General features: G+C 34.0%; 3 protein-coding genes and 1 long non-coding RNA gene across 5 annotated transcripts; 3 read left to right on the top strand and 1 right to left on the bottom strand.

Moving 5' to 3' along the window:
• The first annotated feature begins 2,290 nt into the window (after positions 1–2,290).
• LOC138123037 (integumentary mucin C.1-like) lies at positions 2,291–5,290 on the top strand. Its single transcript, XM_069037548.1, has 5 exons — positions 2,291–3,012; positions 3,084–3,127; positions 3,187–4,734; positions 4,791–4,970; positions 5,029–5,290. The coding sequence occupies exons 1-5, from the start codon at positions 2,804–2,806 to the stop codon at positions 5,205–5,207; spliced, it is 2,160 nt and encodes a 719-aa protein (XP_068893649.1). The 5' UTR covers positions 2,291–2,803; the 3' UTR covers positions 5,208–5,290.
• Positions 5,291–5,722: 432 nt separating this feature from the next.
• LOC138123039 (uncharacterized) lies at positions 5,723–6,800 on the top strand. The gene is made up of 5 exons (XM_069037551.1): positions 5,723–5,868; positions 5,921–6,114; positions 6,168–6,214; positions 6,267–6,479; positions 6,528–6,800. The coding sequence occupies exons 1-5, from the start codon at positions 5,833–5,835 to the stop codon at positions 6,746–6,748; spliced, it is 711 nt and encodes a 236-aa protein (XP_068893652.1). The 5' UTR covers positions 5,723–5,832; the 3' UTR covers positions 6,749–6,800.
• LOC138123038 (uncharacterized) lies at positions 6,796–10,410 on the bottom strand. Of its 2 annotated transcripts, none has more exons than XM_069037550.1 (11): positions 10,250–10,410; positions 10,022–10,200; positions 9,921–9,970; positions 9,373–9,864; positions 9,128–9,313; positions 8,932–9,066; positions 8,730–8,876; positions 8,532–8,627; positions 8,342–8,479; positions 7,861–8,040; positions 6,796–7,807 (listed from the first exon to the last, which is right to left on the bottom strand). In XM_069037550.1, the coding sequence occupies exons 1-11, from the start codon at positions 10,265–10,267 to the stop codon at positions 7,488–7,490; spliced, it is 1,941 nt and encodes a 646-aa protein (XP_068893651.1). In that variant the 5' UTR covers positions 10,268–10,410; the 3' UTR covers positions 6,796–7,487. The 2 variants fall into 2 exon arrangements, with proteins under 2 accessions (XP_068893651.1, XP_068893650.1); XM_069037549.1 differs by having other exon boundaries at positions 8,532–8,633.
• Positions 10,195–15,881, top strand: LOC138123040 (uncharacterized). Its single transcript, XR_011156689.1, has 4 exons — positions 10,195–10,308; positions 14,513–14,658; positions 14,723–15,495; positions 15,554–15,881. It is a non-coding gene; the product is annotated as an uncharacterized lncRNA (long non-coding RNA).
• The last annotated feature ends 9,852 nt before the right edge of the window (positions 15,882–25,733 follow it).

The raw sequence follows: 25,733 nt of genomic DNA on the forward strand, positions 1-25,733 counted from the left end.
GGCCGCGATTGTACCTAGTAGTGAAATAGTATATAAACCACGGTGGAGAAGTCCCTTATAGCTTTCGCGCCTTACAACCCTCGGCGCGCCTCGGGCTCTAATCTTGGCGCTCTGGCTATAATCATGAACTTCTCCACCTTGGTATATAATATACATACTATTATTGTTATTGTAAAACGGTCTAGGAGGCAGGACAATAAGTCAGGACCCTAACAGGTGCTCGTTGTAAAATGTGTTTTCATATGTTGGGGTACCTATTTACTTTATGAATTACTCCTCCGGTGGGAGATTGTGAAAATTTGTTTTTTGTTTTATTTTTATGGAAGGAAATTAATTCAAAATATTCTATTATTATATTTATTTTTAAATACTATAAATTATATTTTTTTAAATACAAAAATACTATTATTATTATTTAATTTTGTATAAAACAGATGCAGAATTTATCAGTTGCCAACAACCACCACAGAATTGCCAGGTAGGTCAATACAAGCTCAATTGTAACCACGATGAAAAAATAATTTTTTACAGTAACTCCACCATCGTGTTTTGACTCTGGTAAATATCCAGGACCCATTTGTTACCAGTACTATGAATGTGTAAAAGTTTTGTGGTGGTGGCAGTCTAAATTAAAAGATTGTCCAGTAGGACAAGCTTTTGACGAAACTGTGGAAGAGTGTAATACTGCTGCATGGTCCAAGTGTCAACCAACAACAACAATAGTTCCCACGACTACATAAGTTACTTATGTCTCACCTGTAACCGGCCCTCCAGCATGTTTTGGTCCTGGTAAACACCCAGCAGAAACATGTTTTCAGTACTACCAATGTGTACCAGTCTTATGGTGGTGGCAACCGCAACGACGAGCTTGTCTGCCGTGTCTGGCGTTCGATATATCATTAAAGCAATGCACTGAAGCTGCGTTTGTTGATTGTACAGCGAACATAATTTAGATTACTCGTACCTTGGATTTCTTATAAATGTCAGTGGTTTTGATCTACAATTGTACCTTTGCCAGTCTATTATCAATAAAAGATCTATCAATTCGCTAGTTTTCTTTATTTGTAGGTATATTGTACTTGTATGTACCAATAAAGCAAAAAAAAAACAAGGTACCTAAGTTTACTTTTATCTGTTAAAGAGAAACGAAGTCAACATTTGCATCGTGGAAATATTTGCATGAGTATATGTATAGGGTAAAATCGAAATGCATCATAATATGTAAACCAGAGTATCATCAATAAGTGAATAAATCGAAAATGTGGTTAAACCGTAAAAATTCATGAAATCCAATTTAACGTAATCCCGAACGAGACGGACGCTTCTGGAAGCTTTAATAAATCAAAACATAAAAAGCTGCAAAAATGCTTTAAAAACTTTACCTACTATGAATGAAATAGCCGAAATAGTTATTTACGAACCAAGTGCGGGAAGACGATGTTCCCGCATGAGCGCATTTTTTAAAGCACGAGCGACGAAGGAGCGAGTGCCTTTAATCAATGCGCGAATGAATGGAAGATGTCTTCACGCAAGTGGATCGTACAATATTTTTTGGACGAAAATTAAATTAAATTTTTTTGTTTTAATACATTAAACATAAAACCAAGTAGGCAGTGATCTTTGGTTATTGGAAACAATTGCATCACTTGATATTTCAATTTTTGCAATAATTTGTGAATTTTGTAGGAACAATTTTAAACGATTATAATTCTTTCCGTAATTTTTTAATGGAGGAAAACCCAGGGAAGTTGTATTTTATGAACTAAATTTTATTATTATCAAGACAGATTTTTTTTGAATGCCTCAAAGGGCCAGTGTTTTTTGTAATTTTTACATTCGAGTCGACCGGGAAGCACTCGTTTCGGAGCGAGCGTTGGATGTTAGAAGCGTTGCTTTCAAGGCTATGAGTACAAAAAACACTTTCAATACAGAGAGTCGCAAAAACGTGTAAAGGTGAGTATCCACGTCCTCACGATCCTGACGTAACCGATTCGACATGCGTATTCTAACATGTTCATGTTCGGGCCGAACCATCATTTGTCGGTTTTTGTCCGTCGCATCAAAAGAAATGCAATGATACGCAACCGTGCAAGTTGGGCCGCACCCAACTTCCGTACATCCTTCAAGATGCTTTAGTTTGACTTGTGTCGAATTTATCCTATCCTATAGTGGATACATTACGGCATGAATTATACGACTAAAATCACACACGCCTTCATAACGAACAGTGTCATTTTTACAACACGACGTAACGAGTTCGGTGTTATACACCTACGTTACGAGGCAATTGTTACAAGTGGATACGCACCTAAAGAATAAGAATTGAATGAAAACTCGGTATTATCACCCGCGTTAACAAAACTCTTTTCACCTTTTAGCGTTGCACTCGATTACTTTTTAATCTTACTGTTCGTCCTAACTAACTTTTGTGCTTGAACTGTACATGGCATTTCTGCCCTCGCGCGGATGTATAGCGCAAAATTGAACGCACGTGATTTCAATAATTAGTCTGAAGACCCTAGGGTTTTAATATTCTGATGTATTTCGATTTCAACCTGTATATTTACAAAACTTAACATTATGCAACTTTTACAAGGAAGTGTCATATTGTAAATTTGTGAAATCAAAATGACGAATGTAGAAATGTGATTAATTTTATCTCGCGATGCTGTTGTACTAATTAAATCGTAAAATTGGGTCAATATAAGATAGGAAAGTAGGTATATATCTACTTGGTACCATGGTACATGTGTATCAATAATTAAATTTTGGTGCTAACTGAGAGTTCTCAAACCATAATAAAATGAATAATAAACCGCTGGTACTTTGTTACTGTCTTGTTATATTCGTCGTAACATATTCAAGCGGAGGTCCTTTGTGCGGTTCAAACAATATGATGTGTTTTGATCTGCACAATTTTCGAGAGTGCATCAATGACCAGGATTACGCACTTGGATTAGTTACAGCTTGTCCTGAAGGCGAAATATGTGACAATTTCGACGGTAGAGTAGTGTAAGTACACATTCCGTTATTGTAAATATTTTAGTTTGCATGTTATTATTATGTTTTCTTTGATTAAACAGATGTAGGAGTGATCACTCACCAACGACCACCACAGAATTGCCAGGTATGCCAGATCAATCCATACGTAATTGTACCGATTCTAAAAAGAACAATTTTTTACAGTAACTCCACCATCGTGTTTTGACTCTGGTAAATATCCAGCAGAAATATGTTATGAATATTACGAATGTGTAGCAGTTTTGTGGTGGTGGCAACCTGAATTGAAAAGTTGTCCTGAAGGACAAGCTTTTGACGCTAAATTGGATGGGTGTACTATTGCTGCGTGGTTCAACTGTCAATCGGCGACAACAACAACGGTTCCGAAAACTACAACAACGGTTCCTACAACTACAACAACGTTTCCTACGACTACAACAGCGATTCCTACGACTACAACAGCGGTTCCTACGACTACAACAACAACGACGGCAGAAAAAAATCCTACAACGCCTGTAACTGTTCCAGCATGTTTCGATTCTAGCAAATATCCAGCAAAAACATGTTACGACTATTACGAATGTGTAGCAGTTTGGTGGTGGTGGCAACCTGAATTAAAAAGTTGTCCAGAAGGACAAGCTTTTGATGCTAAATTGGATAGGTGTACTATTGGTGCGTGGTTCAACTGTCAGCCGGCGACAACAACAATTGTTCCTACGACAACAACAACTGTTCCTAAAACTACAACGGTTCCTACAACTACAACGATTCCTACGACTACAACAACGACTCCTACAACTACAACAGCGATTCCTATATCCACAACAGTCAGAACAACAATGACAGAAAAAGTTCCTACAACGACTCATGTCTCGCCTGTAACTGTTCCAGTATGTTTTGATTCTAGCAAATATCCAGCAGAAACATGTTACGAATATTACGAATGTGTAGCAGTTTGGTGGTGGTGGCAACCTGAATTAAAAAGTTGTCCAGAAGGACAAGCTTTTGATGCTAAATTGGATAGGTGTACTATTGGTGCGTGGTTCAACTGTCAGTCGGCGACAACAACAACTGTTCCTACGACTACAATAACGGTTCCTATAAATACAACAACGGTTCCTACAACTACAACAACGGTTCCTACGACTACAAGAACAGTTCCTACGACTACAACAATACTAGAAACAACAACAAAAACGACAGCAAAAATTCGCACAACGGCTTACGTCCCACCTGTAACTGCTCCACCATGTTTTGATTCTCGCAAGTATCCAACAGCAATATGTTACGAGTACTATGAATGTGTAGCAGTTTGGTGGTGGTGGCAGCCTGAATTAAAGAATTGTTCAGATGGGCAAGCTTTTGATGAAAAATTGGAGGAGTGTACTGCTGCTGCGTGGTTCAACTGTCAGCCGTCGATCAAAACAACGGTTCCGACAACTACAACAACGGTTCCTACAACCACAACAACGGTTCCTACGATTACAACAACGGTTCTTACGACTACAACAAGGGTTTCAACAACAACAGCAATCCTTCCCACGATCTCCACGAACCCTGTAACAGAACCGCTTTGTTTTGGTCCCAGCAAATACCCCGCTCCTCAGTGTGACCAGTACTATGAATGCGTCCAATTTCTGTGGTGGTGGCAACCCGAACTGAAAAACTGTCCATCTGAACAAGCTTTCAATAGTTCAACAAACAACTGCATGATCGCCGACTTGACTAATTGCAGTAAATTTTTAAACCAACACCACTCACGGTTTACTTAATTTTTTTCTAAATTTCAGTACCCAAGCCTGCATGTTATGGTTCCAGCAAACACCCAGCTCCTTCACCTAACCAGTACTACGAATGCGTACCGTTTTTGTGGTGGTGGCAACCTACCTTAAAAGCATGTCCAGAAGGACAGAACTTCGTATCATCTGTTGCCCAATGTGTTGACCAAAACTTGGAAAACACTTTCTCGAGTAATTGAGATATTTTTTGTGATCAAGATTAAGTAAGTAATAATCTGTTTGTTTTTAGGATTTTTACCCAAATGTACTGCTCCGGGGAAGTACCAAGCACCGCGCCAAGGACAGTACTATGAATGTGAATTTGTTTCATCCGAATGGTTATTAAAATTAAAAGCGTGTCCAAATTCAGAACTGGAAATATTTGATCCTGATTTACAAATGTGCCGGGAAGACAGCCAGACGAAATAGATTCTCAGTAGGTACTTAGTACAAAGGTGTCAAAAATGAAACAATCCGACGGAATGTACACACAATAAACAAATAAATTAAGATTGTTTTTTATTATTTTATTCACCTATCAAGTCATAAAATAAATTCTTTAAAAAATCTAAAAGGTGTAGTTCTCCATAATGATTGCAATGAAACCAAACTGTTTCTTATGTTTATGAATGAAAAATTTAACAAGATCAAGCACATTTCTAGACGAAAAGAATTTGCAGAATGTTATTAGAACAGAGTGAACAGACAGACATCGTAGATTTTCTTCAATTCAGCAATTTTCCAAGTCATTTTTGGTACTTAATTTTATCTCATTTAGTACTATTAATGTAAGAACTTATCTATAATCATCCTGATTATAAAGTTATCAGTGTTATCACAGATTTTTACACTTACAAAAGGCATGCGAAAGTTAATAAATCATAAATAAATTAAGACCTCTATGACATTTTCATGTGAAAAGTTATGCGATAAGAAGTTTTCAGTAATAATTGTAAATCTGAGCAAATATTGACGTTTGAAACGTCAAACAGACGATATAAATACAAGTTAATTTATGAAACTCTTTTTATTTTGAAGTCGTTATGTTTTAATCATGTACAGAAAAACCCTTCAGCTGTTAAATTTGATGGTAGTTAACGTCAAAAAAATAGTGTCAACTTTCAAAAAACTGATTTTTGCAGTGTTACATTTTTGCGTTGTTGCTAAATCACGCCGAATGTCTGTGTTGTAAATCCAATGGTAGAACATGTCCTGACCCCTACAGTTATCAACTGTGCACCAGTGTCGTTGTCAACAACGTCACTACCACTAAGACTATTGGACAACCTGTACGATGTCCCGACGGCAGCATCTGTGACGACCAGGGAAATTTCGCGTGAGTAGGTACCACCGAAAAATTGTTAGACTATCTTTTATTTCTGCCAAAAGGTGCAAATGGGGGACAGTACCCCCGACGACAACCACCCCTCTTCCAAGTAAGTACCAGATCACCTGACTCTATCAACTGAACAAAATTGATATTCACAGCAACTCTGCCGGCGTGCTTCGACGGAAGCAAATTTCCTGCCAAGTTATGTAATGAGTACTATGAGTGTATTCAGGTTTTGTGGTGGTGGGAGCCGCAACTAAAAAGTTGCCCAGATGGGCAAGGTTTTGATCCAGCTAGTAGTGAATGCGCTCCTGCAGCAACGGTACCATGTGGTCACGAGCTCACCACCACTACTACAACTGTGGCTCCAGGTACTTTTGTCTAAGAGAGATTTCTGGTACTTGATTTGTCAGTTGTAGAAGCTCCGCCTTCTTGCGATGGTGCGGGACGGTACCCCGGTCCGGCAGATAACCAATACTACGAATGTGCCTATGCTTGGTTCCGGTGGAGGCCTTATCTTCAGACCTGTCCCGATGAACAAGTGTATGATAAATCAGCCCAAGAATGTGTGGGTGGTACTGTTTTAACAGGAGTACCACTAGGTGAAGAAGTATCGGCAACCACAATCTTGCTCACATAGCTTCTCTGTTCGTAGATCTTTACATTATAATTTAAATAAATGTCCAATCGAATCTTTGGTATTTTAATTATTCTTAAGTTATATTTTTCCAATAGTACCGCACAGATCAATCAATAACAAATAAATTGGGATTAAAATACAGGATGTTTTCGAAGTTGAGGTGTTCCTTTTAACATGTGATAGTATGCGTTGTTCTAAAATCTAAAGATTTTTAGCCAAAGTAACCTTAGTAAAATGTGTACCTACGGCAATGAAGATACAATAAGTTAATTTTTTTGAAATTTTTGAAACCGGTCCTGCTCAAATTTGCGCTGATTTGTTAGAAATTAGAATTGACAAAAAAAAATCAAATGAACATGGACGTTAATCAAAAATTCTGTCAGAGTTGTCATCTAATTAGTGGGAATGGCTTTACCATTTCGAAAATAATGAGCTCACAGATATGTTGCTAATGTATGGGCAATATTATCACGTTATCAGAATGCAGCTGCGGCATCCAGAAAGTACGCAGAGCGATTTCCAGAAAGACACCATCCTGGGCCACGTCAGTTATTAATCTAGTACAGCGGAGAAATAGACAGGACCGGACTCAAAATTTTAGAAAACAATATAAACATACAATCAATTATCTCTTATACAAACATTTTACTAAGAATATTTAAAGTAAAATTCTTAAAAATAATGTATAGTATCTCGTGTTAGAAGCAATGCCTCAACTTCGAAAACACCCTGTATATAATTATCTAATTACACTTAACATAAAAGGGTAGGCTACTAGCAACATTTTAGTTGACGCTAGTACTGCATTGGTTCCACTGATTATTTCAACCAGAGGTACCACTACTTTGACAGTCGTACCAACTGTAGTACTCTCTCTTGTTTCGTTGCAGTTTAAAGCTTCCGCATGGGTACATTGTTTTTCTATTGGATTAAAAGCTTGAGCATTTGGACAGGTCATCAGTTGAGCATTTTTTCCAAGTAGTTTCAAATCACACACAAAATACTGATTACAACGAGGTGCTGAATATCTTTCAGAATCGTTGCAAGGTGGTACATTTGCTGAAACAATAAAGAGGTAAACTTTAAGAGAAATTAATTTTTATGGAGTTTACTTGAAGTACTATCGAGCGTTGTTTGGGTTTTATCTTCGGAATAAACAGTACTCGAAGGAACTAAAGCTTCCGTTTTATTTGATATATTCAAGGAAGTTGAAGTAGATGTGAAAGTTCTACCAGAAACTGTGGTACTCGGCACGGTAGTCGAGATTTCAGAGATTATTGTTGATGAAAAATCTGTAATGATCGGTTTTTGATTTAATAATGGTACTGAATTAATATTTTTTCTGATTTTAATCAAAAGTGTTAAGGTGAACAACATGGTAGGTATACTTCGTACGCTGATAGATTGCACGTTTTTTGACAGAAGTCAAAACAGATACAGAGACAAGTGTGGCGGAAATTAATCTAAAAGCTACAATGGTTTTCTCAATAACGTGAAACAATTAAGATGGTGACTTTAGTAGGTATTTTTCACTTCGTTGTGTTTTGGAAATACAATTTAAAAACATGCAATATATCAACGTACGGACTTTACCATAATCTTCCGAAGTTTGAGTTACGTCTGCAGAAGAAACAGCAATACTGGTATCAGTATCAACCAAACTTAACTCATTTTTATTATGCGCTTCTGGAGGAATTGTAACAAGTATTTCCGAAGCTGAAGTCTCTGTAACTGTAAAGTTACATTTATGAAAGTTGAAGTATCGATTACAAGAAATATTTACTTGAAATTGGCACCACTTCAGTGTGAATAGTTGTGTTAATTATCGGAACATCCGTGAAACTAATAGTAGGTGAAGTACCATCTTTAGAAGTTAGATCTGTAACTAAATTGTTAGGCTTGTAACCGTGATAAATACTTGAAATGCCAATGCTAGTCGTTAACAATGTACTGTTACCGTCAACAAAAATGTCCAACTTACATAAACTTGACAATGTATATGTGGTAGTACCAACAACAGGTTTAGTAGAAATGAAAGTTTCATTTGATGTGTTGGTTTTTATGGTAGCTGTAACAACTTCTTTGTAACTAGAAGTTTTTCTAGTTGTTGTACCTTCAGAAGTTGCATCTATAAGTGGCCGAGTTGTGACGTTAAATAGTTCGAAATTATTTAAAAAACTTACTTGAAACGACTAAATTGGACAAACCACCATTTGATGTTATTGGTTCAGCATTACTAACTGTATTAACATTGTTAATTTTTGGAGTACTTGTAATAGTATGAGAAGTTGAAATTTCTGTTGGCATAATACTAGAATCTGAAGAAGTTGTGGCTCTAACTTTTAATGTTGTAAAATTAAACGATAAAAAAACCCTTACTTGAAGTTTTTGAAGTGCCACTTTGAGTTGTACTACTTGCGTGAAGTGTAGTTGCAGTATTTAACGAGACAGAAGTTTTAACTGATTTATTTTGATTTGATGTTACAGTATTTGTAATGGTACTATAAGATGTTGAGGAAGGTGAAACTGTTGTATTCATAACTAAATTTGCCGAATTTGTAGTACCTGTACTGATCTTTATTAAATTTCTAAAAAAGAAAATTACAACTGCAAATTAAACTTACCTGTAATTAATACAGCGGACATGGTACTACTATATGGGTGGATGTCACTTGTTGAAGTATGAGTACCTGTAAAATTTGGTACTATATTTGTAGATGTACCTTCACGTGAATTAGTCGTAACCTCTGCGCTGTAAATTGAATCAGTTGCAGTTGTATCAGTACCTTCAGTTACTATAACGTCATTGCTTGTCAAACTTGAAACTTTCGTATTTACTTCTGATATAATCTCCAAATTCATGAAAGTAGTTACTGGAGGTGTACCGTTATCAACAGTTGTAACACTCGTTTGAATTGGGGTACTATGACACTGAACCAATTCCTGAGGGAGACATTGTTCGTTCACTGCGTCAAAAGCCTCACCCTTTGGACAATTTTTCAGCTGAAGATTCCAAAACGACCAAAACCAAAGCAGTTTCACTTCCACACATTCGTAGTACTGATTACATTCATCGGCAAGGTACCTTTTAGGACCATCACAATCCACCTGCGTAGCTGAAAGCAGTTTTCCAAATCTTATCGAAATCAAACACTTACGCTCCCGACAGTACCTGCTTTGGTACTGATGGGTTTTGGCGTGGATAGAGTCGTCGTAGCGCATCTTAAAAGGAAAATCACTCAAGCTAAGCACTTTTTGGCATCTTTTACTCACGGATAAGTCTCAGGATCGTCACACAAGTCATTTCCGGAGCAAGTGACAACTTTACCTTCCAAATTTCCATCTTCTCCGATTCCGATGCATAATCTGGACCCACCCGTTGATTTTTCTACGTATCTAGGTTTGCAGGTGGCGGCGTTGCTGACGTAGAAAAACTGCAAAAAGGCGAAGGACTAGAAAGGAAAATTGAAATTTACACTTAAAGTGGAGTTTTCGTTTTACCAAAGAGTCAAACTTCATATTTTATAATACGACAGCAATTTGGGAAGTGCTCTGTCAAGGTAACTGAATAATTATGTCATAAATTTAAAACAATTAGAAAAATAAACATTAGAACAGTTTCATTTACGTCAAATGTTTGGTGAGATGAGAGAATATAAATACCGCTAAATCAAGGGAAACTTCTTCGCCTGATATAGTATCTTATCAGTGTTTTTATTGCTTAGTTCTATTATTTATTTGATTAATAATTATTATGTAGGTACTATACTTCGTCCAGCGAGAGATTGGGAGATTGTACACTTGTAACCCAACACTACAAAATGCACTAGAATACATTAATTAGACCATAATTTCAGGGCAAAAAATGTTACTGCTTGAAGGTAAATAAATATATAGTTTACGCTAGGTAGTATCTTCTCTGCGTAGAATTCAGTGATTTTTATGTCAACCAATCTCTCGCTGAACAAACTATACTATCTAGTACAGTCGATGGACGAATAAAACTGGGACAAAAATGACAATCACATAAGTCAAAATTTATAAATTTGCATCGTTTAATTACGGCTTTATCACAAATAGGTTAACTTTGGTATGACATATTATATAGACACTGACAAATATTTTAACAATTCAATGGTCTGATTTACACAGATTAAATTTTAAGTGTCCCAGTTTTATTTGTCCACCGACCGTACCTACTATCTATTATTATTATTATTAATTTTCCTCTACCACCCGGCGGCACGGCAATTTTGCCGGAGTACATACACTATTACGGATAATACTCTCAAGTAATAGTGCAGTGCTTATCAACATAATTACCGGCGTCTCGCCTCCACATTTTGACTTTTTTGTGTTTTATGTTCTGTGTCAATGTTAAGGAATTTCCTCACGATATGACATGAGTATAATAATATACCTTTTTGAATTTCAACCACCAATGTGTTCTCTAAGTCCAAAATTTTTAAATTTTTAATAAGAGATTGCGGTACTATTCCCGTTGCTGAAATTATAAGTCGTAAAATCGAAATTTTTTCTAAACACCAAAGGTTTCTCATAGCAACGGAGAGTTCTAAATATTTATTAATTTTTGTATTATACATATGTCTGTGTTATATTGTGTGAATTTGGAACAGCTATATCTAAAAGATATGCTTGCTTTTGTTGTTTATTTAAAATAATAATGTCTGGTCTGTTATGCCGAATATGAATGTCAGTTAAAACTGTACGATCAAAATATAATTTGTAATTGTCATTTTCCAAACAACTTTCTGGTTTATAAATACATATAATGTGGTTGTGTATCCTTTAATAATTTGAATTTAACTGCTAAATTCAAGTGTATAATTTTTGCGAATATATCATGACGTTTTTTATATTCGCTTTGAGCCAAAACGGTGCAAGAAGAAATGATGTGTTCAATGGTTTCCCCTTCAGTTCCGCAAATCCTACATTTATCAATGATCGATTGCAAACCGCATATGTGTTTTTTATAATTTCTTGTATTTATAACACGATCTTGTTTTGCAAATATAAAACCCTCAGTCTCAGGATGAATATTTGATTTTTTAAGCTATGCATGAGAAGCTTGAATATTAATTTCTGGTTGTTCTAGTTCTTTAAAATATCTCCCATGTAAAGACTTCTGTTTTATATTTGCTATAGTGTCAGGTATATTTGGCTCAACAATATCTGAAATTATATTATCACTTACATTTAAAGGTGTGTAACCTTTATCCGCTGAAACCAAAGCATTAAAAAAAGTGTTGTCACGAGCTATTATATTATACAGTATGTCCCCGGATTGAGTTTACAAGAGGAAAAAAATTTTTATTTTTGATTTTACGTAAAAACTTCAGAGGAATAACATTTTTTGCTTCATCTGAAACCCCCATTTCCGTTATTAAAATCTCAGTATTGATACACTGTATTCTTAAATTAACATTTTTTGTTCAAATTTGGAATTAATTTTTATGTTATAAATTTTATTACAATTGGCCTGGTTTTTTAACAAACAACTTATTACTGTTGCAAAATGTTGTCTTTAGAACAAAGAATTTATTTAATCCAATGTTGGACCGGTTTTTGTCACATAATTACAAAATTTAATGAAAAATTTCCCAACAGTTATGTATCAGGCATGGGTGTTCAGAAGCTTAAACTTCGATACAGGGTTGAATGATGTACAGAAAACGGCGCATAGTTAATAAAATAGTTTTATATTCAATTATCATTTGATTTTTTCAAAAAAAAAGGAAAATATTTTTTCTACATTTTCTTTGATTTTAATGTTAAGTCTTCCTCTGTGTTGAAAAAGACTTTTTAATAACAGAAATGGGGGTTTCAGATGAAGCAAAAAATGTTATTCCTCTGAAGTTTTTGCGTAAAATCAAAAATAAAATTTTTTTCCCTCTTGTAAACTCAATCCGGGGACATACTGTATATACAGGTGTCCCAAAATTGGCATACAAACTACTTACTACCTTATCGAGGATGCTTAAATGTACATGAAAAAAATATGGAAAAAATGTTTCCGACAAAAAAATCAATTATTTTTATTACACTCACCGGCAGAAAAAGCGGAACACCATTATTATTTAAAAATCTATCGTCGCGGTATGTGGTTGCTCTTTTTCAATCAGTCTTTTGAAACCTTCTAACAGCTCTGTGACGACTAGCAAGAGGAGTCTCAATAGCATTAGCTGCATAACGGAAACAACAACAGTCTTCAACCAGAGCTACTGCTCTGGCAATATTTACACCAGCTAGAGGCATTTTTTTACGTTCTGCACTTAAATTTGAAGTTAACAACAATAAAAAATTACAAAAGTTATAAAAATCTAACCAGGTTGCTTGATTATTATAAAAATGGTAAATTTAAGAAAAGAAGGTTTTTAAGCAAAAAATTTGTTTTTATGCGAAATTGCTAATAAAATAGCCTATGTTAATGTTCAAGGTTATGTTTGCTATCATCGCCTCCTGGTCAAAATACATCAAAATAGGTATTATGGGAATAATTTGTTGTTGACTAATTAGTGTTCCGTTTTTTTTGCCGGTGAGTGTATTATTATTAACGGTAATACAATGTAAACAAAGTTATATTCGTACATCATTACCTTGAAATGTTACTGTAGTGGATTTAAAATATTTTTTTCGATTTCCAAAGCTTCTAAATTCTCTATTATGCAGGATTAAATTTTGGTAGTGACTGATCTTGTACTTTGTGATAATATGTACGACTAGACGTAGCTGTCATGAGAATTTCATACAGATATTTCAAAATAATTGACGTGTTAAGTGCCACTTTCAAAGACCGCCAAATCAGCAAATAAGTCCAATAGAATTTTTTAAACATTTTTCTGACGTTTACGGTAATCTCTGCTACACCGTAGTGCACCGTTAGTACGCCATTTTTGGGACACCCTGTATATTACATATTATTATAATTATACTTAAAGTTGAGATACAGGTATTTCACGAGTGATAATGAGCCCGGCGAATTTAAAAATGCAACTCACAATACATTTCCAAAGTCGCTATAGTCGTATTGTTAAAAATGAAATTATGTGAATCCATGATGGCTTTGCTTCCAATAATTTTATTTGTCGCAACTGACATTTACGAACAGTTTAAATACGACGATTAAAATAAAATGTAGTAGGTATTCGAACGATGAGAAAACAGACATGATCCTGATTTATGACGAATGTAATAAAAATACTTCTACTGTTGCGGGTTTTTGCAGACAGTAAATATTAGGGTGTCCAGAAAGTTCTGAGTGTTTTGTGGTATTCTGTTTCACGATATAAAATAAATGTAAAATCAATTGCTAATTTTTGTTAGTTTTTTATAGCTATTAATACAACAAGTGTTTTATAGACGATTTTTAAACTATAAAACACGCGTTGTCTTCAAGATTTTTTCTAACACTAACATCTTATCAGAAATTTTAATAAATTCAGAAATTATTCGAGGCGCGTCACAATACACAAAAAAAAGGCGAGGTTGCCGTGGGTACTATGTTAATAATATATCTGTTGTCTTTAAAGAGTTGATCATTATTATGACTTATTTATTAGCTTGTAATCTAGTTGTACAGCACATTATTTCCTGTAATTGGGTGCTTCCTGTAGGAAATATATTTATTATTATTATTATTATTATTATTATTATTATTATTATTATTATTATTATTATTATTATTATATCAACAAATTTGGAAAAAAACAATTTTCATCGTTGAAATGTGCCTAAACGTTCCAGAAGAAATAAGAAAAAAGGGGCAATTTGTTACCAATGAAGTCTAAAAGTGCATACGAAAAGGTGTATGTTTCGTTTCAAGGCCGGAACAATAAAAAAAGCATCACGGAGGTAACGGAAGATGCCATTTTGGCTTTTCTTGATATGGGGTAAGTGTGTAGAACTTCATTAAAAGTTAGTTCACACTACGGCAAGAACAAGAATCATTTGAAGAAAATGTAAAGATTGCCAGTTTTCGATGGCCGGGCACTTGCATTGGATGAAACAGCAGAAGTTAAAGAAGAAGATGTTAGGAACAAGAGCACGAAGCTAATGTGGCAGTTCCAATTCAATAATTGTACTTTTCACTTTTGTGATAATTACTGTAAAAATGATGAATAAAATGTTACTTGAATGATATGTGTGGGCGTATTTTATGACTCTATAAGATACGTTGCTATTGACGACGTGTCTTATAGAGAAAAGCGTATTTTATGGGAAACATAAGGTGTGAGCTCAAATGCACCATGGAAACAGTATAAGATATTAGTGTTAGAAAATAGCTATTAAGACAACAAGGGTTTTATAGACGATTTAAAAATCGAGATCGTAGTTTAAATCAGAGCGACCGCAGGGAGCGAGGATTTAATAGATCGAGATTTTTAAACTATAAAACACGCGTTGTCTTCAAGATTTTTTCTAACACTAACATCTTATCAGAAATTTTATTAAATTCAGAAATTATTCGAGGCGCGTCACAATACACAAAATGCGGAGGTTGCCGTGGGTACTATGGTAATAATATCAACAAATTTGGAAAAAAACAATTTTCATCGTTGAAATGTGCCAAAACGTTCCAGAAGAAATAAGAAAAAAGGGGCAATTTGTTACCAATGAAGTCTAAAAGTGCATACGAAAAGGTGTATGTTTCGTTTCAAGGCCGGAACAATAAAAAAAAGCATCACGGAGGTAACGGAAGATGTCATTTTGGCTTTTCTTGATATGGGGTAAGCGTGTAGAACTTCATTAAAAGTTAATTCACACTACGGCAAGAATCATTTGAAGAAAATGTAAAGATTGCCATTTTCGATGGCCGGGCACTTGCATTGGATGAAACAGCAGAAGTTAAAGAAGAAGATGTTATGAACAAGAGCACGAAGCTAATATGGCAATTCCAATTCAATAATTGTACTTTTCACTTTTGTGATAATTACTGTAAAAATGATGAATAAAATGTTACTTGAATGATGTGTGTGAGCGTATTTTATGACTCTATAAGATACGTTGCTATTGACGACGTGTCTTATAGAGACAAGCGAATTTTATGGGAAACATAAGGTGTGAGCTCAAATGCACCATGGAAACAGTATAAGATATTAGTGTTAGAAAAAAATATGAAGTACACTTGTCCATAAACAATTTGACGTTTGTCAGTTAAATAATTTTCAATTGGTTACATTCTGGTAATTGATTGTTTACATGGAAAAAGAACGAAATCGTAATTTAATGTTATTTATAAGTTTAAATGTGGACATTCAGCGGCAGCAGCCATAAGAAATATGTGCAGAATTGAAGGTGCAAGGACGGTAAAAGAGTCTACTTGTCGGCCATGGTTTGCGAAATTTCTGAATGGGGAAGAAGGTCTTAAGGCTGTTGCCTAGTGGATGGCCAAGCAATGGTAAAGCGCGCTAAACGGGTTCTAATTATTTTTCCACAGTTTTATGTTTGAAGCTATGGTGACTATATTTTTTGTTAAACATTAACGTATCTCACCGGGCTACTGTCTCAGTTTTTTGAAAAATCGCTTCATTCTTTATAAAAAAATTAATAACGTTTTTCAGTAATTCTAGTTATTTTTGCTCAATTTTGTATTTAGAGACTATTTAAAAAGTGCATTGGATTCAGAAGAACGTATCTCATGGGGCTACTGTCTCAGTTTTTGGAAAAACAAATTAGATTGGAAGCAAAAAAATAAACAAAAGCCTCAACAAAACGCGTAAAATTCGGTTATTAGGCAGTCCACTATACTTCTCAACTACCTGGAGGTCGTAAACTCGGGTTGACATAATCACTACTTAACGCCCGCAATGCAACTTTTGTTGGGAAGATACTTGCACTGGGCTCACGGGAACATCCTCGGGGCAGAGCCGGCGTGCCGCGATGGTCAACTTATGAATAAAAGTAAAATATACCTGTAAAGGAGATGGTCGGATTGCGACGGTGCGGGTGCGGTGGTATCATTTGGATAAAAAGATTGTCATAATCATAACCAATCACTAATTATAATAATTCTTCTTACAAAAATATGATGCACAATTCGAATAATCGCCGAAAATATGGTTAGGGCTGTTTAATATGTCGGTTTTTAAATACTCAATTTTTTGCGATAGTATCCCTCTATGACATTTACGATATTTAATAGCACTTGTAACAGCGGTTCTATACTTTAAAATATTGTTACGCAAGAAATTTCTAATTTGAAAATCGACTCTAGACATTTTTCCTATTTCTCTAATTTTGTTACAATAGTTTCGCATTATTTGATTTCTGCATTCGATTTTTTCTATGAAACAATGTGGACCGTAGGGCATCGACTCCTTTATCTTTTTGTAAACACTACTATCTCCATCTCCTATGATTTTAGTATATTTTAAATTATGCATAGCTACAGAATTTTTAAAACCTTCTAAAATAATAGCTGCTTCCATTGATGTTGATGTGCTTTTCCAATTTTTAAAACATTTATGTGATGGTGCTTTTTTTTTAATTTAGCAAATTTTTCGCATATTCTGCAGTACTTATTTTTAATACCTATATATAACACTTTTTTTAATCGAGCACCAATTATAGAAACTACTCCTGACAATGCATTGTAATTCGTTTTATAAGAGCGTTTACTCCATGCTCCGTCAACAATGACTGTAATCATGCCTACTCCATTTGCATCAACTTCTCCCGCTTCTAGCGCTAACCTAAGTTCTTCTTGCCCTGCATCAATCATCTCATTTATTGTTTATATGTTGACGAGCTCATGCATGGGATATCTAATGCTGCAGATAAATAGGAAAATTGAGTAAAACCGGCACCCATCGCAATAATTCCACATACTGCCGATTTATTAATTTCCGAAGAATCGGTGTCGGGTTCGCTACTAAATGTCCCTTCCAACCCGCAAATAGTACATTTGTAACTGAAATAACTTTTTAAACCATACCGTTTTTCATTGATAATATCTACACCATAGAAACTGCAATCGAAACCTTGGTGTTTAATTGATTTTAATGTCAAAAATAAGTGATTTATGTCAACAATTCTACGACCTGTCAACTGAAATTTAGTTTCATTTGGAGAATTAGCACTTTCTTCTAAAAAACATCGTTATCTAAATTTTCTAAACTATTATTTAAACTTATATCAATATCATTGTTGAAATTAGCAATATTGTCTATATGTTCAGCTGTAAAAACACATTTAGAACCTTTTCTTTTTTTTTTAATTTTTCTTTTAATTTCTTTTCTACTTTTCCGCTTTCTTGAACAAGCAACATGTTTTTTACTTTCTTGCCCCATTTAAAAGCAATAATAAAACTTAATTCTATTTTCAAATAATAAAATAAAATTAATGCATGTTTATAAACTTTTCTATCCCCATTCTTCCAATCTGGAAGCCGTTGTTGGTCAGTTGGGCCGAACTACCTGTGTCTAATGTCGAGTAAACGGCCAAACTGTAGGTAATTAGTTGTTCTCAGTAAAGATTCAATATTGAATATTAGCACCCCTACTAATTTACACAGAAACTAGGTAAATACCTATCATCTTTTTCAATAAACGTCTGAGTGGATAGATTCTGACAGGGTTCCAAGTATTTCTGGCAAATGGAAAAAGTTGGAAGTATTATCAGATAGCAGATTTTTTTCTGAAAATTATTTGTGCAGGTAATGAAAACAGGCGCTATTGTAATCCTATCTTTCTTATATAGAGATATAGTATAGCCTTTTGGGAAGACGTCACGATTTTCTTTCTCGTTTTCTCCTGTTTGAAATGACAGAAAAAAATGCGATGCGTTTATTTATTATTGGTTACAAATTTGAAACATAATAGTTACTCATGATCAATTCAAATTAGTTTCTGAGTAGTTCAAACATACGTGAAGTTACTAGATAATGGCGTCCTCGCAAATGGGTAAAAATTGGACTCTAACAACTATTTTTGCATTAAAATTTGATTAATAGTGACAGTTGTTTGATGTTTATTAGCTAAAGATAGCAGAGATACGAAAAATCTGACACTGTCAAAGTCATAGTTGCCTCTTATCTAAGTAATTGTTGATTGCACGGTATTTACAGTTCAATTTTTACCCAGTTACCCATGACGTCACTAGCTAATAACTTTTACGTATGTTTGAGCTAGGATCCGAAACAAATTTGAATTGGTCATAAATAACACTAATATCAATATCTGTTCATGTTGGAATGAACATCAGTGGTGCAAATGACCTGACCTGTTACTATGATAACCAGTGTCCGGACGAAATAGTACCGAACAAGTCGACCAGTACAACTTTGCGTAATACCCCACTCACATATAAACACGATTCAGCTGGTTCGTTTACAATAACAGGGAACCAGCTGAATCGTGTTTATGTGCACGCGAGGGATTACGCAAAGTTGTACTGGTCGACTTGTCCGGTACTATTTCGTCCGCACACTGATGATAACTCATATGAAAGTTAATGCCCCATGTGTGCGATTTGCACCACTGATGTTCAATCCAACGTGAACAGTATACTGTGAGCGACAAAAGTATGGAACAAATTCATTAAAAATTAAACAATATTTTTTTTCAAAAAAATCTTTGAACAGGTCAATTTTAGTTTATGAAGAAATTCTCCCTGTTTTAGTTTTATCTAGTTTTATTCCCGCACCCAATCAAAATTAAAATTTCTATACGTTTGATTGTTTGATTTACCTGCTTGATTTTTTGACTTGTTTTTGTTCGTTATAAAATTTATTATTTCCAACTTTATACTTTTTTTTCTCAAAAATTTCCTTATGTAAGATAACAAAATTTTTATACTGTCATTTAGACAATTAAAAGGGCTATCAGAATCAAGAAAAAAAATAGGGGTTTTCTATTTAAAAAAAACTATGGATGACGTCATAACTCGAAAACAAATGACTGCTTGGAATTTTCTTTCATACTAAAACATGTATTTTTTAAAACTAAAATTGATTTGTCCAAAGATTTTTTTGAAAAAAAAATTTGTTTTATTTTTTAGGAATTTATTCCATACTTTTGCCGCTCACTGTATATACTTTATTCACGGTGGGTTGAACATTTGAAGGTCAAATAATTTATTTTTTTGGCTCTGTAATTATGTTTTGTAAATAGTGACATGCAGCTCATCAACGTAATGCGAATTTAGCAATCCTCAATCCAGCGTGAACGGTGTTTACCTGCATGTCACTATTTACAAAACATAATTACAGAGCCAAAAAATTAAATTATTTGACCTTGAAATGTTCCACTCAACGTGAATAACGTTTATAAGTCTCAAATTTGTTGACAATTGCTTCGAAAGGTTATGTTTGTAATCAACGTAATAAGTGAAAGAAATTAAAAATTGTCAAATTGACAGGAGCATAAAATAACCGCACAGTAACCAACAATAAATAAATCATTCTTTAAATTAATTTTCTGGAAGTAAGAGATTAAACCACTAAAGTATATATACACAGATACCTCCAACCTTCAAGAAAATCTAAAATTTGCCAACAAATTTGTTCACAGTAGGAAGATTTACTGTTCTTGTAAAATGGTAATTTTATGACTGACGGGTCTCGAGAGGGTACCTGCTGCAGTGTTTGACCGATCCAAGAATTCTGAATACTTCTACAACTTGAACTACACCTCGCCCAAAAGTTTTATTACTGTGCAACAGCCTTATACTGACTAAATATGAATAAATACTGTGTTTTCAATTTGTTTGTAGGTCGTAAAATTTTATGGTACTTTATGTTAAAGATCTTGGGCGGCTTATAAATCCTAGTTTACCACTAGCAGGTAATATTTTAAGCAGGGTTGTATTGTACATTTTGTATATTTGCATTGTACGGAAAACGGCACGCGCCGCTTCCCAACTTTTTCAAACCCAACCGTTGTGCCTGTTAATCCCTCATAATATACAATAAAATTTTACGACCTACAACCAAATTGAGAATACAATAATTCGTGGAAACTTCGGTGATGGTTACTGGAACTGTAAATTCTAAGTAGCGATGCGATTGATGGACATTTTCAATGTGAGAACAATGAATTTGTATTCGATTAAATTCTAAACTGTATACCTACAGTTTAACTTCGACAATTCGGACACACTCTGGTTCTCTATTAATTTCTTTTAATCGATTCGTAAAAAAACGTAACATAAGTATTGCAACATCGTGACTTCAAAATTTTCAAAATTCCTAACCAAACTTTTCTTCAGATATACAGATTGTCATGGCCAAGCATCGTTTTTTTAAAGTTGGATTACATTATACCTATTGCTTCATTGAAATTTTTTTGTGTGCCTAGTATTATAAATTCATAGGTGACAATGGAATAGTGGAAATTAAATAAAAAATAAAAATTTCACACCGAAGGAAGTAATTTTGAATATGAAAATTAAATATTGTGAGCTGAAAAACAACCAGTTTTCACTCAAAAGAAACGATTCATACTATTGACTATTGAGTGATGATGTACGAAATTTTATGTGGCAACTGTGTGCGTGTGGTATAGTAGTCATTGGTAGGTATAACATTTCATATGCCTGCATTTGCTTTTTTTTATACTATTGCTTGTCTCGCTAACATCAAAATTAACAACAAAAAGGATGAATTAAACTTTAGGAAATTTGATGTACTCGATTTTTTTCCAATTGACTGTAAGTTGTACAGGAACAATTATATGTCAAGATGAAGAATTTTATTTAAAAATGTTATCAAAATTGAAGGAGTTTTGTATGGATCATTTACTAGTACAAATATTACTTATTAACGTGCAGATAAATAAACTAAGGAATTATAGGCACAATCATGTTCAATACAACAATTTTATTTTTCGAGGGTAATGTGGGTTCAACATTGAACAATATTTTTGCCAGAAAACTTGTGTACTGTGCAAAAATATACTTTTTTCACGATCGGGAGTAGAATAGTATATTATATATTGAGGGAGAGAAATGCATGATTTTTCCTAAGGTGCAGTTTGTAGCCAGAGGGCGAAGCCCGAGGGCTACAAAGCACCGAGGGAAAAATGAGCATTCTCTCCAGAAGTATATATACTATTTTTTTCACGGTAGGGAGTAGAAACAGCACAAAAATCTCAAATTTTAAGAATAAAAAAATGATGACAAATGAGTTGTCATCTTTCGATGAATTTAATGGAATTAGTAGTTGCCTTGACAACACAATTAGATTTTTGTTACAACAGTCAAAAAAAATGAAAACTCCCATTAGATTTTTGTCACAACAAAAATCTAATGGGAGTTTTCATTGTTTCACTGTATATAAACTGGTAAGACTGGTTTTTTATAATATGCCCTACAGTGGCGTAGCTAGTCCTAAATGGGCCCTGTATCAAAATTTGTTGGGGGGCCCTTTTTACCCGACTACGGCGAAGCCCGAAGGAGGGTAATGCTTTTTTTTACAAAATAAACAAAAAAATTGCATTAACAAAATAAGGATATTTAGAGCTAGACACGGAACCTACTAAATTTCACAGAAAATTTACTAATACATTTCAGCTAACAACGTGTTAAGTCGGAAACCCGCCCATTTGATTGGCTGATTCAAATCCAATTTTAAATATCCCCCAATCAGATCGCTTGACATTATGTTAACTTTAACAAGAACTTGACATCGCTTTATACAACCGGGCCTAAGTAATATGTATCGGGTGTTTTCTTAAATTTCACCTCATAGTAGGCGTTGAAGAGTCGATTGTGAATGCACTATATGGGTTACGGATCACCGATCAGCTGTTTAAATCTGAAATCGAGTCGTGCGTTCACATCGTGGAGGGAGTTCACATCGACTCTTCAACGCCTACTACGAGGTGAAATTTAAAGAAACACCCGATACTATTGAATTCGTGAAAAACTAGGACAGCAAGACGTCGTAGTTATGTCAACTTTTCAAAAATGTTGTAGTGTAACGTTTCTACGTCCTTTATGTTAACTGGTTACTAATGTCCAACATGTCAAGTAGATAACCTAAATAGGTTTGACGTTTGACGTTGGATCGAGCATTGCTAAATTCAAACTGTCATAATGACAGACGTTTTATATTTGAAATTTTCATGTAGCCCAATTTACTCCAACAAAATTTTGCTGTACTAGTTTTTCATGAATTCGATAGTACATTTTTACAGAAATTTACCAGTATGTGTTCTAAATCCAAATAAAAATGTGCGAAAATTTGCACAGAAGCCACAAATTGAAACAATTAAGCCAGAACGCATGCGCTGCCTTTGAAACTTTGAATTCGTTCTATTCTATCCGGATTTCCGTCTTTATACTAAGGACAACGTAACATTTTATCTGCCCCGCCCATTTCATTTTCTTAGTTACCAATCAAATAGGTTGTTAAGACGATCTGAGTTACACAGTAAAAATTTCTGATATTCGAATTGTCTTAATGACATTTTATTTTTTAGAACCTAAAACAATAATTGTGGACTTGACAGCAAAATTCTAACCTTAACTTTTTTACGTGGCAAATGTGATGAAAAGTTGTACAGATTGAATCTGGCTTTGATTCTGATTGGTCAATTTTAGTGGGCGGAGCAGATAAAAAGTTATAACGGCAATACTATAGCAATTTCACATTGTGAAGCCATAACATAAAGATCAGCTGATGCTTGCACCAATTTGTGGCTTCTGCGCAGATTTCCTGACATTTTTACGCAAAATTTTAGAACACCTTGCAAACAGACTACGTGCCAGTTTCTGATAAATTTACTCATAAATTTTCTCAAAAATTATTATCAATAAGAATTTGAGGTTGTGGATAACATTTGACGAAATTTTGCTTACACACGTCGGGGCCCCCGTACCTTGGGGGCCCCGTATCATTGATACGGCTGATACGGCGGTAGCTACGCCCCTGATGCCCTACTAACTTATTTTTTACCTTTTTTCATAACAAGAGCTCTTGGACTTGTTACGAAAAGTACCTACCTCAACTGACTAATTCCATTTAGGGTCTACAATTTTCATTACTGTAAATTTCTAAGTGTAAGTTATTTTTCGTATCCCACCTCCACCCGGCGGCACGGCAATTTTGCCGGAGTACATACACTATTACGGATAATACTATCAAGTAATAGTGCAGTGCTTATCAACATAATTACCGGCGTCTCGCCTCCGCATTTTGACTTTTTTGTGTTTTATGTTCTGTGTCAATGTTAAGGAATTTCCTCACGATGTGACATGAGTATAATAATATACCTTTTTGAATTTCAACCACCAATGTGTTCTCTAAGTCCAAAATTTTTAAATTTTTAAGAAGAGATTGCGGTACTATTCCTGTTGCTGAAATTATAAATGGTAAAATCGAAATTTTTTCTAAACACCAAAGATTTCTCATAGCAACGGATAGTTCTAAATATTTATTAATTTTTGTATTATATGTCTGTGTTATATTGTGTGAATTTGGAACAGCTATATCTAAAAGATATGCTTGCTTTTGTTGTTTATTTAAAATAATAATGTCTGGTCTGTTATGCTGAATGTGAATATCAGTTAAAACTGTGCGATCAAAATATAATTTGTAATTGTCATTTTCTAAACAACTTTCTGGTTTATAAATGTAATGTGGTTGTGTATCCTTTAATAAATTGAATTTAACTGCTAAATTCATGTGTATAATTTTTGCGAATATATCATGACGTTTTTTATATTCGCTTTGAGCCAAAACGGTGCAAGAAGAAATGATGTGTTCAATGGTTTCCCCTTCAGTTCCGCAAATCCTACATTTATCGATGATCGATTGTAAACCGCATATGTGTTTTTTATAATTTCTTGTATTTATAACACGATCTTGTATTGCAAATATAAAACCCTCAGTCTCAGGATGAATATTTGATTTTTTAAGCCATGCATGAGAAGCTTGAATATTAATTTCTGGCTGTTCTAGCTCTTTAAAATATCTCCCATGTAAAGACTTTTGTTTTATATTTGCTATAGTGTCAGGTATATTTGGCTCAACAATATCTGAAATTACATTATCACTTAAATTTAAAGGTGTGTAACCTTTATCCGCTGAAACCAAAGCATTAAAAAAAGTGTTATCACGAGCTCTATTGAGAAAATAATTTTTTAGTGAAGCAATTGGATTGTGTTGTAGAATTTCTAGATTTGAAAAACCCCTACCACCATTTTCGCGTGGTAAATTAAATCTTTCAACAGCAGATTTGGGGTGATGTTTACAAAATTTTGTAAAGAGAACTCTAGTTTGAATATTTATATTCTGTAAATTAGTTTTGGACCATTTTATAACACCAAAAGAATAGGTCAACAATGGAACAGCATATGTATTAACTGCTTTAATTAAATTATTACCGTTTAATTTTGATTTTAAAATAGATTTAATTCTTAAATAAAATTGTTTTTCTAAATTTTCTTTTATAATTGAATGTTGAATATGATTTGATTGATTAATACCTAAATATTTATAAAATTCTCCTTTATTTAAATTTTTAATGATTTCTCCTTCTTTAGTTATATATTCTAAATTTTCGTAATGACCACGACATATTGATTGCGTTTTACACTTATCAATACCAAAACTCATGCCAATATCATTTGAGAAATTTTCAGTTATTGTTAGTAAAGATAAAATGTGATTCTTTTTAGATGCATAAAGTTTTATGTCATCCATATAAAGAAGGTGATTTAATTTGGATAGTGAGGTATTATTAACTCTAATATTGAAACCATATCCAGTGCTATTTAATAGATTTGTCAAAGGATTGATGGCTAGACAAAACCATAAAGGACTTAAAGAATCTCCTTGATAAATTCCCCGTTTAATTTGAATAGGCTCAGATTTTAATTTAGTATTGTTTATTGATAAATTTAAAGTAGTTTTCCAAAATGTCATAACATGTGATAAAAAGTTAATCAAATCCAAATTAATTTTATAAATTTTAAGAATTTTAATTAACCATGAATGTGGTACTGAATCATAGGCTTTTTTGTA

The sequence above is a fragment of the Tenebrio molitor genome, chromosome 2 (assembly GCF_963966145.1).
Source record: "Tenebrio molitor chromosome 2, icTenMoli1.1, whole genome shotgun sequence".
NCBI classification, from domain to species: domain Eukaryota; kingdom Metazoa; phylum Arthropoda; class Insecta; order Coleoptera; family Tenebrionidae; genus Tenebrio; species Tenebrio molitor.